We start from the raw sequence: 16,091 nt of genomic DNA on the forward strand, positions 1-16,091 counted from the left end.
TAAAACTCTGTCGGAATATTCAAGTTCAAAGAGAGAAAATAGTTATTCGAAATTCTCTCTAATTTGGTATTTAATATTTTTTATTAAAAATAATTGAAAAAAATTATTTGGTATAATAATTTTATAGTACTTGACATTATTTTCAATTAAAATATTTGGTTTAATAATCTCGCGCATTGCACAGGCTGGCGTCTAGTTTATTACTAAAAAAGGCAAATTACTTGCATAATGATTTGTGAGCAAAAATATTTTTTACTTCTTTTTTGTGTAGGATCCACATTATTCTTATCATTCTATTTGTAATTTATAGTCCTATCCCAATGAACACATCACAAAAGATAATGATTTTTGTATATCAAACAAATAATTCACTAATAATATATATATATATATCTCCTAATTTTTAATAGTTATTATTTTAGGGTTTTAGGATTACATAGACTATTTTTTTTTATGCTTTAATTTGTAGACAAATATTCCCTCCCATAAAAGGTACTCCTCATTGCATAATAATAAAAGCAATAATGCCATATGTTTTTGGGTCTATTGATTGAATGTGAAGGTGACTTATCATAGTGTAACAGTTGCCTTATCAATCAAGAGCTCTTGTTGCTAACCATGAGATCCAATTGGCCACTACTACCACATCAAATCAAATCAAATCAAATCAAAAGGAATAATACAAAACATTGTTTTGGTGGTTGGTGATGAGTTGTTGTGTGTGTCTTAACCAATTTGAAAACCAAAAATTATAAAACGTAGAAGAAAAATATCAAGAAGAAACAACAAAACTGGAAAGCAAGCAATAATAGCATGCAACCAACAATGGAGGTGCATATATAAATTGACATCTCAACGGCCTCTATATATCATCCGACTTTCTTAATTTAAACTGGATTGTAAATTAATAGAGGTTGGTATGGTTGAGCCTTTTTTTTTTAATTTTATTAATTTTTTTTATGGAGTGGAGCCAATTATTTTTTCTTATGTCCGGTGGGACCTACATTCACTAAACATAACCGAGGAGGCTTTGAAGTAAATAAATGGGCTAAAAATATTTGATCGGAGTCATGCTAAGAAGCAATAAAATTTCTAGATGCAATGTCTGTATTTGACGTTGGGTGATTTTGAATTTCTCTTCTTCTTCTTCTTCTTATAGTTTTCAGTGGTGACCATTATCTCCTGTTTCCTTGGCACGATTTTGACATATTCTATCATGGTAAATCATGGGAAACCATCTTCTTAATTGTTACTTGAGTTGCTAAATCAAGACTCTTCATAACCGGAACATCTGCAGAGTAATGAAAATCATGGTGAAAGTCTCAAGTCATGTCTCTTCTTCAAGATGGATATGGGAGCACTAGGAACATGTAGCTTGCGCCACTCTCCTAGAAAACAGGTCTCATGCTGGCTGTTGAGGGAAAGATGTTGGTATTGCTGCTCGTGTTTGTTTGAACGTGGGAAGGTACCTTCTTGCTCAAAGTGCAGGATGAATGTGGTTATGATCTCTGCTTGTCTTACAATTGCTGGAAACATGTCTTAGACATTTTAAGAACGTGTAGGATGCAAACTCCAAAATCTCCTGAGCTTTCTCGACGCTTATACAGGTGAAATCTCGATTTTCGTCTAACAAATTGTTTTAAAATAGAATATAACAATTATGACAATAAATCCCTTGATTATAACCTTTCGAACATAACTCTTCCGACCGTCTTGATTTTCAACTCATATAACATCAATATATAATTAATTTCATCTCAAATAACATCATAACATCTGCAAATGAATAAACATTAATATAAAATCTCCTTACCCTTACCACGTGTGCGTTGATGATTGGATTTTCTTAGCTATTAATGGGCCTCACATTGATACGTGTCATCAGGTGATTGAAGATCATTTTTGATACAAACACATCGACACCCACATCAATTATTTTCTAATTATGAGCTGGGCAAAACTATGAGCTCGTGTAATATTCCACAAACTACAAGTGCGAGGCAAACAAATATAAATTTTATGTACGGATTCGGTAAAAGTTAAATTCACCACCTTCAAGAGAATTAACCGTTAGATTGCAAGATGAATCCGACTTGTCAAAATATTCAAAGAGATTAAAGCGATGCGACCATTATTTTGACTTATTGATAAGTTAAATATCATAATTACATTTTTATGAAAAAACTAGCAAGATATGGTGAGGATGTGGACGAATCATATATCCTATGAAATATGAATAGTTTTTTTTTATACACAGGGCGGACCCAATCTGTAAGTATATGGGGTCGGGTTTATTAAGAAAGTGGAAAAAATTATATAGCAAAAAATATTTGCGGAGTCTAGTGCCCTCGAAATTTTATTTTGGGTTAGGTTTTAAAAAGTATGAAAAATAATACTAAAAATCAAACTATTATAAGATAAATGTAAGTGATAATTGAAAATTTATTTACAAATGTTATCGACAATTTTTTATATTTTAAAAGTGAATTATCGGATTTTTTTTATAAGAACTCTATTATCAACTATCAATCTATGAATTGTAGATCAATATTCATCTTACATACCAAATGTAACTTTTGCTGCATGTCAGCATATATAATAGAAGAACCAGTTGGTGCACACACACACATACATATATACTAGAAGAACCAAATCTATTATATTATGTATATTAGTTCCTAATTATCCCTACCTAACAATTCTCTAATCACTCAATCCCTTCTGATAACCCAAGGTTAAACAAACTTAATTAAGACAACTTACCTATTTAATTAATCCCTCTTGGATTAAGATCCCAATAAATAAATAATCAGCTTTAGTTTTTATTCTTCTCTGCTTCTTTCCTCACCCATATAGACTAGCCCCTCTCTCTCTCTCTTGTCTCTCTCTCACAATTAAACACACAAGGGGTGACGGCGTGAAGGGTTTCTGTTGCCTCAAATGCAAGAAGCAGGAGGGTTGGGTATCATGGGTGGTGGTGGTGGTGGTGGTGGTGACGTGTCAGATGAGCAGAACCACCTACTGAAGGCGGAGATAGCCGCACACCCACTATATGAGCAGCTCCTCGCCGCACACGTCTCGTGTCTCCGAGTAGCGACTCCGATCGATCAGTTGCCGCTTGTTGACGACCAATTGGCGCAGTCTCACCACATACTTCGGTCTTATGCTTCTTCACACCATGACCACCCTCTCTCCCCACATGAGAGGCAAGACCTTGACAATTTCTTGGTATGTTTTTGTTTTTCCTTTGAATAACAATCAATTAATTAATTTGTTTATTTAAATTTAATTTTAATTTTAATTTGGGGTTTGTTTGTTTGTTGGGCAGTCACAGTACTATATGGTGCTGTGTAATTTCAAAGAAGAGCTGCAGCAACATGTGAGAGTCCATGCCCTTGAAGCTGTGATGGCCTGCAGGGAAATGGAGAACACTTTACATGCCCTCACAGGTTTTATTTCCATTTTCCCACTCTATATATAATTAGCTTAATTGTCTGGATATGAAATGCATTATGCATCCTTTTAACTATAATATATTGTTTGATGATTATTGTAAGTTGGTCTTTAGGAGTGGGTGGGTTTTGGTGTGGAGGGTATACCAAGCACAACCACCCATAATTATGAACAGCTAAATATCCTGGTTAAACCTTTGATTCTCATGATATTATTTAAGTTATTGGGAGAATCTATAGATATATGTGTATATATATATATTATCTCATAAATTTAGAGAGGAGTAGTCGTGTGTTAATTAACTCGTAGTCATTTGATAAGGTGAAAAATTCTAATTGAGAGAGAGTGGATTGGACACTTGATTAATTCGTTGTCTCTATCTTGAAAGTCTTGAAAATGACATTATATGGACAAAAAATTTACCTCCTATATTACAGGCTTACAGCTACGTAAATTTTTTTTCCTTATTGAAATATCGCTCAAAAATTTGTTTCTTATTGGGATCGAACTTTGAGCATATATATGTATAAATCAATCAATTGTCAACTGAGCCACCCCTCGTTGGTCCATAAAATTTATTCTTTAAACAAAGAGAGATATACTTTGTTATATATTTCCACCACTCGTTTGAAAAATTTAATTATAATTCAGGTTTTTTCCTTGAATTTTTGTCTGTATTATATCTCCTTTGTTTGGCTATTGTACTGAACCCTATTATGCAAGTGGAATTAAGACGGTTTCATTTCATTTTTTTGTATTTACCCTTCACATAGTATACATTAAAAGAAAAATAGGTTTTTTGCGACTGAATTTATTTTGTCACAAAATTAGTCAGTGACTGATTAATAGTTTTTTTCCTTAATCCCTTAATTACTACCTCTTAATTGACAATCGGTCTCCCTATCTTTTTCAATGCTTCATTCCTGGTTACACCGAAAATGTTTCTATCTCTAATCCCTGTTATTCCTAACATTTGGGTTCAAGAGACAAACACTCATTAAGATTTGTGGATTAACCGTAGCGATTGCATAGGTCATGCCCCTATATTCCTATGGTTCATGCAACCTATGATGTCTATGGTAAGAGGCAAATCCTAAATATCTCATTTCGGTCTCAATCTAGGCAACAAATTAATTAGATGATGGTCAAACACCCAAAAGCATTAAGTATACCCATAGGCAATCAATAAGAGATAGAAATCAAGAAATAAGGAAACCAAGTTTATTGAATCATCAAAGTTAGGTTACATTAAAACCCTAGCAAGAGAATCTAGCCACTCAAGGAGTCAAGATACATCATCAAGCGATGAAAATCGACCATAAAAGCAAAGATAAAGGAGGAGAGAAGAAACCTCCTTGTGACCCCTCTTCTTCTCCAAGTTCCAATGGTAGCCTCCAAGGTAGAGAATGAATCTTGGCTCCCTCCAAAACCCTATTTTATGCCCTTCTATACTTCGCGAAACTCTTATATCGTTTCCCTAATAAGTTGGGATCGTTTTGGCTCAAAGACGAGTGAATTCGAAAATTTTTTCACGAAACTACGCGTGCAGGTGAATAGTAATTAAGACGGTTTCATTTCATTTTTTTGTATTTACCCTTCACATAGTATACATTAAAAGAAAAATAGGTTTTTTGCGACTGAATTTATTTTGTCACAAAATTAGTCAGTGACTGATTAATAGTTTTTTCCTTAATCCCTTAATTACTACCTCTTAATTGACAATCGGTCTCCCTATCTTTTTCAATGCTCCATTCCTGGTTACACAGAAAGTGTCTCTATCTCTAACCCCTGTTATTCCTAACATTCGGATTCAAGAGACAAAGACCCATTAAGATTTGTGGATTAACCGTGTAACGATTGCATAGGTCATGCCCCTATATTCCTATGGTTCATGCAACCTATGATGTCTATGGTAAGAGGCAAATCCTAGATATTCCTTCCGGTCTCAATCTAGGCAACAAATCAATTAGATGATGGACAAACACCCAAAAGCATTAAGTATACCCATAGACAATCAATAAGAGATAGAAATCAAGAAATAAGGAAACCAAGTTTATTGAATCATCAAAGTTAGGTTACATTAAGACCCTAGCAAGAGAATCTAGCCACTCATGGAGTCAAGAAACATCATCAAGTAATGAAAATTGACCATAAAAGCAAAGATAAAGAGGAGAGAAGAAACCCCCTTGTGACCCCTTTTCTTCTCCAAACTCCAATGGTAGCCTCCAAGGCAGAGAATGAATCTCAGCTCCAAGAATACCTCCAAAACCCTATTTTATACATTTATATACTTTCCCAAACTCTTATGTCGTTTTCCTAACAAGTTGGGGTAGTTTTGGCTCAAAGACAAGTGAATAGTAATCCGATCTATCGGAAATCGATTGTGATCAATCGAAAAAGTCTTTGGAAGGACAAATGTCCATTTTTGCCTTTTTTTGGATCCCTTCTTTTCGGTTCATATCTTCACACCTGAAATGTGTAAATATCGAATACTTATGCAACATCAATCTCTAATTCACTCAAAAAAGCAAGAAAACACAAGTAAAAGAGTGCTCAATTGTATGTGTATAATGAGCACAACACATATCCAACCCTATATTCCATTTTGGGATACAATTTCTCTTATTTTAAAGAACAATCTATTTTAAATGATCCATATTCTAACACCACTCCAAGGGGTGGAACCATGCCCATCCAAGGATGAGCAGCCGCCCCCTTCTCCCCTCCCTTAAAATTTTTTTATAGTAAATTATGTATATATATATAATTAAATTAAGTGGATAACTCAATCCATGCCTCCTAGCCTAATAAAAGATTAGTTACATGATATGGGTCTAGGATAATACAATAATAAATTACAGGCCCAACTAAATAAGTTAGCACAAAAGATGAATGACCCAACTAATTAATGATAATGATACATGTCCCTCTTAGTTCAATAAACTATTAATCACAAAAAGAGGTAGTCATTTGATAAGGTGAAAAAGTGATAAATATAATCCAAAAAAATGTTAACAAGTGATATACATAGAACCTAAAAAAAATTTCAATGGCGCTGCCTCTATACCCCTGCATAAAATGATACGTCGTGGTTCTATGCCAGGTCTTGCTATAATTCATCGTGGTCGAACTGAAGGTCATGAAAAATTTTATAGTGACTATTTAGCTAAAAAGCCTATATATCTTCCCCACCTATTTCGAAAGAGGTTTCGAAAGAATCGTTCTTTATTTCTCCAAATTTTATCTTTCATCGAAGGGTTTGATCCATATTTTGTGCAAAAAAAAGAAACGTTCTCGTCGTGTCTGGTTTGTCTCCTCTCTAAAAGGTAATATATACACTTATGACGCCTTTTTATGGAGCATCAATAGATTCTTTAGATGATTACATACGAATTGGCAAAAGCATTGCCATTGAAAGCCTCAAAATTTTTGTTCGGACAATTATTGGTTAATTTCAAGAAGAGTATTTAAGATTGCCAAACAATGATAATATCATCAAGTTATTGGCTATGAATGAAAGACGTGGTTTTCTGAAACGTTGGGTAGTATTAATTGTATGCACAAAATTCTCGAGACATGTAGATGATTTCTCAGAAAAATTTGTCACAATAAGAGGACAGAAGATATAACACAAAATCAAATAGAAATTATCGAACTTTGTACATCATATGAATCACAAGTATTTGATCAAGGAATTGGCAGCTAAGCATGCAGCCCATAATTCATACACATTTCATAAATTTAAAACATTGATAAAAATCATTAAACAGACCAAATCCACAAATACAAAAATCCTAAACCAGTAAAAATTCGATTGACCTCTAGGTAAGACTATTGGTAAGGACTTGTCGGTGTGGAAAGGAACAGGGAGTGGAAGATGGTGTCGGTGAACTTATTTGATGGAGCAATCGGAGGAGACGAGAGGCGTGGAGATTTCGGTCGAAGTTAGCAAACAGCCGAAAATTAATAGTGGAGAAGCTTGCAATATTGGAGAAGAGTTTTGGTGTTGATCGGGTAATCGAGAGCAACTCTCGTAGGATGTGCGAGTTTAGCGAGGAGTTCGGAAGGAGAACCACAAGAATAATAAAAAACTTTATTTATGGTATTTAGGTTTATGAGCACTATATGCAACTCAAAAATAACTAAGTACACCTCAATTATACTACACCCCATGTAAAAACATAACATTCAGTAGTGCATCCCTTATTCTGTTTTTTTTAAGATAAACCAATTGCACCCCTCTTCTTCCTCCCCTCCCCTGCCTAGGGTTTCTTCTTGCCACATGAATCTCGGGAGCAGCAACACCAAAGATGGCATATCCACTCCTCAAATCACTTCATTCCTCACTCGAACATTTGCACTACAAACTCACCCACAAAGATGGTTGTCACCAAATCAAGTCTTGAAAATCCTAGATGGCATATCCACTCCTCCATTGTCAAGTCTATGCAGACGGTAGATCCACTCCTCCGTTGCTCCTGAGCCGAGAAAGACTAAACCCGGTGTTAGGGGAAGCCTCCAGAAGTGAACTTTTAAGACTGTATGGCTATAATCTTGTGTGCTTCTGGACATTTGAGTATCTTTTTTGTGTTTTTTTTTGGGTGGTTTTGGATTTTATTATTTGGTGGTGTTTTTGGTTTCGATTTTGGTGGATAATGATGAATTTATTGGAATATGATGATACGTATGAAGGTGGTCAGGGTTAGGGATTGGACTTGTGATTGTGAGGATGGAGGTTGAGAGAAAGACGAAGATGAACAATACATGATAATGGGGTGTGCTAAGATTGAACATTTTCACGAGAAATTAGGGTGTACTTAAGTAAACCGTGGAATGCAAATAGTCCTCATCATTTAGGTTACACCAGCCATACCCCAGAATTCGGGTATCAAAAATGAAATGCCTATAATAATGGGTAAGGGTTTAGAAGAAGTGAAGAACGATTAGGAGGGGTGAAAATGAAAACTGAAAAGGTGCAATCCAAAATGGGTTTTTACCTCACCTCTTAGACTTCACCGTGCCCTCTCACTGTGCGAGCAATGGCGAGAAAGCGTCTGTTGGAGAACCCTCCATCAGCGTCGTCTTCTTCTTCATCCGGAGAAGAAGACGAGGAGCTACCGCGAGAAAACAATACCGTCGATTCCGATTCCGAGACGGAATCTGACAACAACGTGTCTGGCTTCGAAGTCATGCCCATCATCCCCAAATCCGCCGTGCGTAGCGACCCTAAACCTGACAGATCCGGTGACGCCAAAGTGATCGCCGCTGCCGCCGATGAAACTCCAAAGAAGAAGAAGAAGAAATTGAAGGCGGAGAAGGGGAAACACCACCCAGTTCTTTCCAAGAAACCTGACCAGGAGTCCTCGGATCTGTCAAAGAACGTAAACAATGTTTTTGCTAATACTGATGTTGCAGATGTTGAAATGGCGGAACCCAACGACGACCCGCCTTTTCATATAACCTTAGCGTTACCGTGTAAGCGTGCTCTTCAGAAGAAGCCGAAAGTGAACAAATCGGGCAAAGAGAAGGGTAAAGTGGTGGAGGATGAGAAGGAGGATCCAGTGGGTGACAAAGTTGTGGCGGTAAGTGAAAGATTGAAGGGCAAAACGAAGGTTACAGCGAAGTGGGCCGAGAATGAGGAGTGTCCGGAGGGTGACAAAGTTGTGGCTATAAGTGAAAGAACGAAGGGCAAAAAGAAGGTTGCAGCGAAGGGGGCTGAGAAAAAGAATTTATTGGATAACAAAATTGAGTCTTTGAGTGAAGAATTGAAGGGTGAAGTGATGGGGGATGAGAATGAGGAGGATTATTTGTCATTGATTGGGGATGGAACGGGGGTTTGGTGGGAAGATTTGAGTAAGATTGAGAGTGACAAGGCTGAGGAATTGAAGAAGAAATGGAAGGAATTGAAGGTAGAGGAATTGGAACTCCTTATCCTGAAAAAGGAACTGCTGAAGGAAATTGCTATTGCTGTGACTGATGCCATGAAGGCCTCCCGTTCTTAGCAGTCTTTTGGTCTTTTGGATGGTTGTTTTGTAGGGATGAACTAGTTTTTGATGCCATGAAAGCCTCCCCTCCTTAGCAGTCTTTTGGTCTTTTGTAGGGATGAACTAGTTTTTGTTTATCACTTTGGGGAGGATATATCCATGTAAATGACTTTGCCACTGCCGTGATGGATCCCATTTCTTAGTAGTCTTAGTATTTTGATTGATTTGTTGGTTAGGGTTTTGTTGAATTAGATTGTCTGGTAATTGGGATTGCAGGGACAAGGGCTGGAGCCTAAAATTCAGGAACTGGTTGGTTAGTTGATTTAGGATTTTGTTGAGGGTGAATTAGCATCTGGTACTTTTTTTGTTGCTCCTCTGTTCACAAAATTTGTTCTTCTGGTGAGGAGGTTCTATACATGTTAATGATTTTGCTTAGTGAAACTACATCAATTGGACTATTTCCTTCTCCATATTATTAGTTCAGTGTACTTCACTCCTGATTGTATTAGTTTTGAATATATCTCTGATTTTGGATCACATCTAAGCAAACACCCTTCCAGATTGCCTTGCCAAAACTATTATTTTTCCTGCTCTGTCTAAAATGTGATAAAAAGGCTTTGTCATGTGTTATATGATCTGGTATGTCTACATATATATGTTAAGACGGCTAAACCAGTTGTCACTACATGTGTAACTTGATATAAGTCCAACTTAAAGCTTCATTGGCCATCTTTCTAAAATGTGATAGAAAAGCTTTGTCAATACAAAAATACATGAGTATGTTATGTGTTATATTATCTGGGATATATATATATATATATATATATAGTTTAAGATAGCTAAACCTTTTGTCAATACATGTGCTAGGGCCATTTAGCCTAATATTCTCCAATCTCATATTTGTTGGCCAAGTTTCTAACTTGATATAAGTCTAACTTATAGCTTCATTGGCCATCTTTCAAAGTTGTGAGCCTTCCACTAATTTCTCAATTAGTTAGCCGTTTAATTATGTTTCAGGGGCAACTCTAGGTGAAGGTAGTGGTGCAACAATGCCAGATGATGAGGATGACCTGCAAATGGACTTCTCTTTTGATCAATCTGCAGGTGTAGAAGGCCAAGACATGATGGGATCATTTGGTCCCCTCATACTGACTGAATCTGAAAGGTCTTTAATGGAGAGGGTTCGCCACGAACTCAAGATCGAACTCAAGCAGGTACATGATACATACATCATAATACATATATTAGCAGTTTCAGATTTTTGGTCTTGAATTTCATGGCTTAGTTACGTTGATTATCAGGGATTCAAATCAAGAATTGAAGATGTAAGGGAGGAGATAATGAGAAAAAGAAGGGCAGGTAAACTCCCTGGTGACACTACTACTGTCCTAAAAACTTGGTGGCAGCAGCACTCAAAGTGGCCATATCCAACTGTAAGCAAACTAACTATAAGTACTTGTCCATGATCTAAATTTCAATGAATGTTATGTTGTATAAAATTTAGAACATATTTTTCAGGAGGATGACAAGGCAAAGCTGGTGGAGGAGACAGGGTTGCAGCTAAAGCAAATCAACAACTGGTTCATTAACCAAAGGAAACGAAATTGGCACAGCACCTCTCAATCTGTCACATCTTTGAAGTCCAAGCGCAAAAGGTTGTAATTGTATATATGAATGAAGCCCTGTCATACATTAGGAGAGTATTTGGAGGTGAATTTCCATATGATTCTGTCACTCCTACTAGGGCATAAAATGTAGGCTGATATATGTTGTTTTAGATCATCCACTCAACATCACCTTTTTGTTTTTTTTTTTTTTAAGAATATCTATGAGAAATATGTTTTTCATTGGAATCAAATCTTGGACACACATATGCTTAACCTAGTTGATTGTCAATTGAGCCACCTCTCGTTGGTCACTATCACTTTTTATTTTTTTTGAAAGGTCCACAGATAACACGCACGTTAAGCGATGCCCGTGGGACAACATCACTATCAGTGGAATGTTGAGTTATCTACTATTTTCTTGTTCCACATGCCGGGATAACATATTATGTTTCATACATATCTAGAAATTAAAAAAAAAAAATAGTGTATAATAAGCATCCGATGTGATGTATTAATATTAGACCATCCAATATAAGATTTAAGCATAAATGCTTGATAAAGTATAATTTGGAAATAACCTTGCAAAGATTGCAAAATCATGAGGTGTAATGGACCAGAAAACCTCAGTTCTTCGAATGGACATATATGATTAAAAATAATGAAAAAATACATACCATAATAATATTATATCATCATCCAAACAAAATCTAAGAAATTAAAAAATGAAATTGACATGACATATTTAATAGAGAAAAATACACCCAATATATATAGAAATCAAGTTTCAATTCATAAATTAACAATATATAATAAATAAAATTCAAAATATATTTTGAAAAAAACAGCACGATTCAACGGCTTTTATGAAAATCCGTCCAGTTTGATCGATTTTTTCTAGGTCACTTGTATAACTGATATTTAAACAAAATCGTGTTGGCTTGGTGATCGATTCACCGATTTTACGGTCTAGCTAGCCGACACTGTCCGATTTTAATAACATTTCCCAGCCATTGATCGTTACATTCCCCGCCTCCAAGGTTTTCAGTCAGTTGAAGGGTTTGTGTTTACGCGAACTAAACGATCCATTTGAGCAGTGATGTTGGTCGGAATTCTGTCGAGATATATAATAACACCACATTTATCTTCTTCTCCATCCAAAAAAAACCCTAAAAACTATAAAAAAAAATCGAAACCCCAACACCTAAATCAAAATCTAGATTTCACCATCCTTATCGGATCCTAACAGCATCTTGGGCTTTGCCGGTTTGCCCAGGTATCCGTCTCCCATGCCGGACATCATTCCTCCGTTTTTTGTACTCAAAGAGCTAGTTAGTACAACTGAGAATCACGAGGAGACGAGGGTTGGAAACATCGTGCGATACGTCATACGGTGTTGTTTTGATAGAAAGTTCTTGGTGGATCTGGAGTCAAAAGGGAACCAGTGAGTAATTGAGGATTTCATCAACGCGGGTTTTACTCTGGATATGAGAGGCGAGTTGGATGACACTACTGCTTTCAAGAACTTCAAGAAGTATATTTCATTTCCTTAAGTGATTATTATATCCTGTTATGACTCGTTTAATGTACTTCATGCATGATTTTTTATTTGGTTTTTGAAGAAGAACCCTAACTTCACGAATTAGGGTTTTGTTTTTTTAGAGTTTTTTTTTTCTTGTAATGGGGATGAAGATAAAATGATTTGTCTTTATTTTTAATTTCGAAAAAAAAAAGAAATATACAATCACAAGTTTGTCAGCCCACATAATCTAAAATAACGCTTTTATATGCCACATCAATGAGTTGGCTGCCCAAAATATAAGAAATCTGTCGAGTGACCAATATGGAACAAATTTTTTTTTAGATTATTGACTTAAAACGTTTGATTTTTTGGTGTTCAAAGTGAAATTTTAGGTATCTTTAAATGATCAAAAATTTAATTAACCCTCGATAAAGTAGGGGATCAACTGTCGTACCTGGATCTGGACATGGGCCTCAATTTTTGGATAGTATTCCTGTAAATCGGGCCATGGGCCTCAATTTTTGGATAGTATTCCTGTAAATGAACATGACCATGGGTCTGCTTAGTCGAAACAAGTTGATGGGCTTTGGACGTACTTGAGATTGAGCCTATACGATTTTTGGCCACTACAACTACCATCTCACTTTGTAATTTTATTTTGCAATATGGCACCATTTTATCGTGCCGCGTTGAAAATCAAAGTGGATAGGGTCGGTGCTGAGTACAGGCTCGAACTGAATTAGGCTTAGGTTTAGGCTCTATTTAACAAATTCGAATCTTAGTAGCGAGCCCGAACTCGAGGAGAACATAGTTCAGTTCGAAAGTTCCCGAGCTTGAAGACCTTTGTAATGAAGAGAATCAAGACAACCAAGCCAAATCTGTTAGGCCCAAGTCCAAGATAGACAAGATTCAAATTAACTCTAAAGCCCAAGCCCAATAACATGTTACTATGTCTCTAACGGATACCTGTACACAATCGTGTCACTCTGCAAATCAGACCGTTGTACATCTTGTACTGTCAGTCTTAGCTTGTTCTATTTAGTTTGCAATTCAGGTTGTAATTATCACGGTCAATAATATTCATCATTTCTCTTTATGGTATCGAAGCCCAGAAAAACTCCGACGAGTTGATTCTGTTTCTCCAATGACTACTTCTTCCACTGCCGTGGTTCTCTCCGGTGCTGGTTCTTCTGCTGTTACCGTTTACGCTATCTCTCCTATTTCTTCCAAACTTCTTACAACAAATTTCACATCATGGCGTATGCAGTTTGTTTCGCTGCTACGAGCTTATGACTTGTTAGGTTATGTTGATGGCACTTTTTCTTGCCCATCAGAGGGTTCTATTGCCGCAGAACAGGATGTGGAAAAATTAGTCTCTGTTACTCCGCGTCAAAAATGGCTGAGGCAAGATCAGTTTATTCACCATGCTCTTGTGTCCTCTATTGATGGCACAGTTCTCCCTCTAGTTGGAGAAGTCAGCACAAGTGCTGCTATCTGGACCAAAGTCCATACTTTATTTGCAAATAGCTCTCGCTCTAGAGTTATTCAATTGAAATCTCTTCTCTCTCGCTGTCAGAAAGGAGATAAGAACATGTCTGACTATTTACAATCTGTTAGAGGCCTTGCTGATGAACTTGCCTTGATAGATCACCCTGTCTCATCAGATGATCTTACATTATACATACTTGATGGACTTACACAAGACTACACTGGGATTGTAGGCTCAATTCGTACTCGTGAGAACAGTTTTACTTTTGAGGAGCTCAAAGATGTTTTAGTAGCTCAAGAAGGCTTCATCAATAGACTCACTACAGCTAGCTCTACAGCTGTAGCTACTGCAAACTTTCACCAACGACAATCTGGTGGAAATGCTAACACTGTCGGGCACAAAACTACACAATCTTGGACTAACTCTAGATCCAATAACAACAATTCCTGGCGTGGTGGCAGAGGCAGAGGTCGTGGACAATCCAGAATCATTTGTCAACTTTGTGACAAACCAGGGCATCCAGCCCAAAGATGCTTTAAATTCAAGATATTTGCCAATAATGCTCATCCCCATTCGTCTGCACCTGCTGCCCATTATGCTTCTACCACTGTCTCAAACTCTACCTCCTACCACTACTGCCATTTCCAATGCTTTAGCTCCTTCCCCCTTACCTTCCTCTACCACTAGTGACACATCCATCTCTACTCCTCCTCCTCCTCCTCCTCCTCCTCTCACCTCCACATCCAGAATTACCACACGCTCAATGAATCAAATCTTTAAGCCTAAGCAACTTCATTTAAGCACCCTTCATCCATTACCACCTTCTCCTGAACCTAAGTCTGTAAAAACAGCTCTCTCCAATCCTCTCTGGAAGCAAGCCATGCAAACTGAGTTTAATGCCTTACTCTCTCACAACACCTGGACCTTAGTTCCCTTCTGTGACACTTATAAACCCATAGGATCTAAGTGGATTTTTCGCCTTAAGTATCACCCTGATGGCTCTATAGCACGCTACAAGGCTCGTCTTGTGGCTCAAGGCTATGCCCAGAGGCCCGGACTTGACTACAATCATACTTTTAGTCCTGTGGTTCGCCCTGCCACAGTTCGTGCCGTTCTAACCATTGCCGTCTCAAAATGTTGGCATATTCAACATTTAGATATTAACAATGCTTTTCTCAATGGCTCATTGCATGAAACTGTCTATATGAGGCAGCCTAAAGGTTTTGAAGACGTTGATAATCCTCATCATCTTTGTAAACTCAACAAGTCCATATATGGCCTTAAACAAGCACCTCGTGCTTGGTATATAGCTCTTAGCAGCTGTCTTATTCAGTTAGGATTTGTCAAATCTTTATCTGATCCATCTCTCTTTATTCTGCAGGCACATCAACATCTTATGTATATTCTTGTGTACGTTGATGATTTAGTGCTCACTAGCTCAAATACTGCTATTCTTCAACGAGTTACCGCTGCCTTGGCTTCCTCCTTTTCACTTAAAGATCTGGGAGACCTTTCCTATTTTCTAGGAGTTGAGGTTCTCCCAACTAAAGCTGGCCTGTTCCTGTCTCAACAAAAGTATCTTCGCGATCTTCTTGACCGTGCCGATATGTCAGGAGCTAAATCGGTTCATACTCCCCTGCCTTCTCATTTTTACACCAGTGCTATGCAAGGTGATCCTCTCACTGATCCTACACCATATCGTCAAATTCTGGGGGGTCTTCAATACCTCAGCCTCACTCGACCGGACATTAGTTTTGCAGTCAATCGCCTTGCTCAGTTCATGAGTCAACCCACTACAGCTCACTGGACTCTCCTCAAAAGGGTCCTTCGCTATCTCAAAGGTACAATTCATCAGGGTATCACTATCAATAAATCTACATCTCTTCAACTTCATGCCTACAGTGACTCTGACTGGGCTGGGGATCAAGATGACAGCTCTTCCACCTCTGCTTATATAGTCTTTCTTGGTCACACGCCCATTTCTTGGAAATCTCACAAGCAACGAGCTGTGGCTCGATCGTCTACAGAGGCTGAATATC

At 37.2% G+C, this 16,091-nt stretch overlaps 1 protein-coding gene across 1 annotated transcript; it reads left to right on the forward strand.

The window, feature by feature from the left end:
* Positions 1 to 2,837: 2,837 nt before the first annotated feature.
* On the forward strand, positions 2,838 to 11,214 carry LOC119980356 (homeobox protein knotted-1-like 7). Its single transcript, XM_038823027.1, has 5 exons — positions 2,838 to 3,228; positions 3,329 to 3,449; positions 10,455 to 10,651; positions 10,739 to 10,870; positions 10,956 to 11,214. Exons 1-5 carry the CDS (start codon positions 2,941 to 2,943, stop codon positions 11,097 to 11,099), a joined length of 882 nt encoding a protein of 293 aa, XP_038678955.1. The 5' UTR covers positions 2,838 to 2,940; the 3' UTR covers positions 11,100 to 11,214.
* Positions 11,215 to 16,091: the final 4,877 nt, after the last annotated feature.

The sequence above is a fragment of the Tripterygium wilfordii genome, chromosome 16, assembly GCF_013401445.1.
Source record: "Tripterygium wilfordii isolate XIE 37 chromosome 16, ASM1340144v1, whole genome shotgun sequence".
Lineage (NCBI taxonomy): Eukaryota > Viridiplantae > Streptophyta > Magnoliopsida > Celastrales > Celastraceae > Tripterygium > Tripterygium wilfordii.

Coding starts and splice junctions, on each gene's coding strand:
- LOC119980356 (XM_038823027.1), top strand. CDS start 2,941: ATGCAAGAAGCAGGAGGGTTGGGTATCATGGGTGGTGGTGGTGGTGGT. Junction 3,450..10,454: donor CACTTTACATGCCCTCACAG/GTTTTATTTCCA, acceptor ATTATGTTTCAG/GGGCAACTCTAGGTGAAGGT. Junction 10,652..10,738: donor TCAAGATCGAACTCAAGCAG/GTACATGATACA, acceptor GTTGATTATCAG/GGATTCAAATCAAGAATTGA.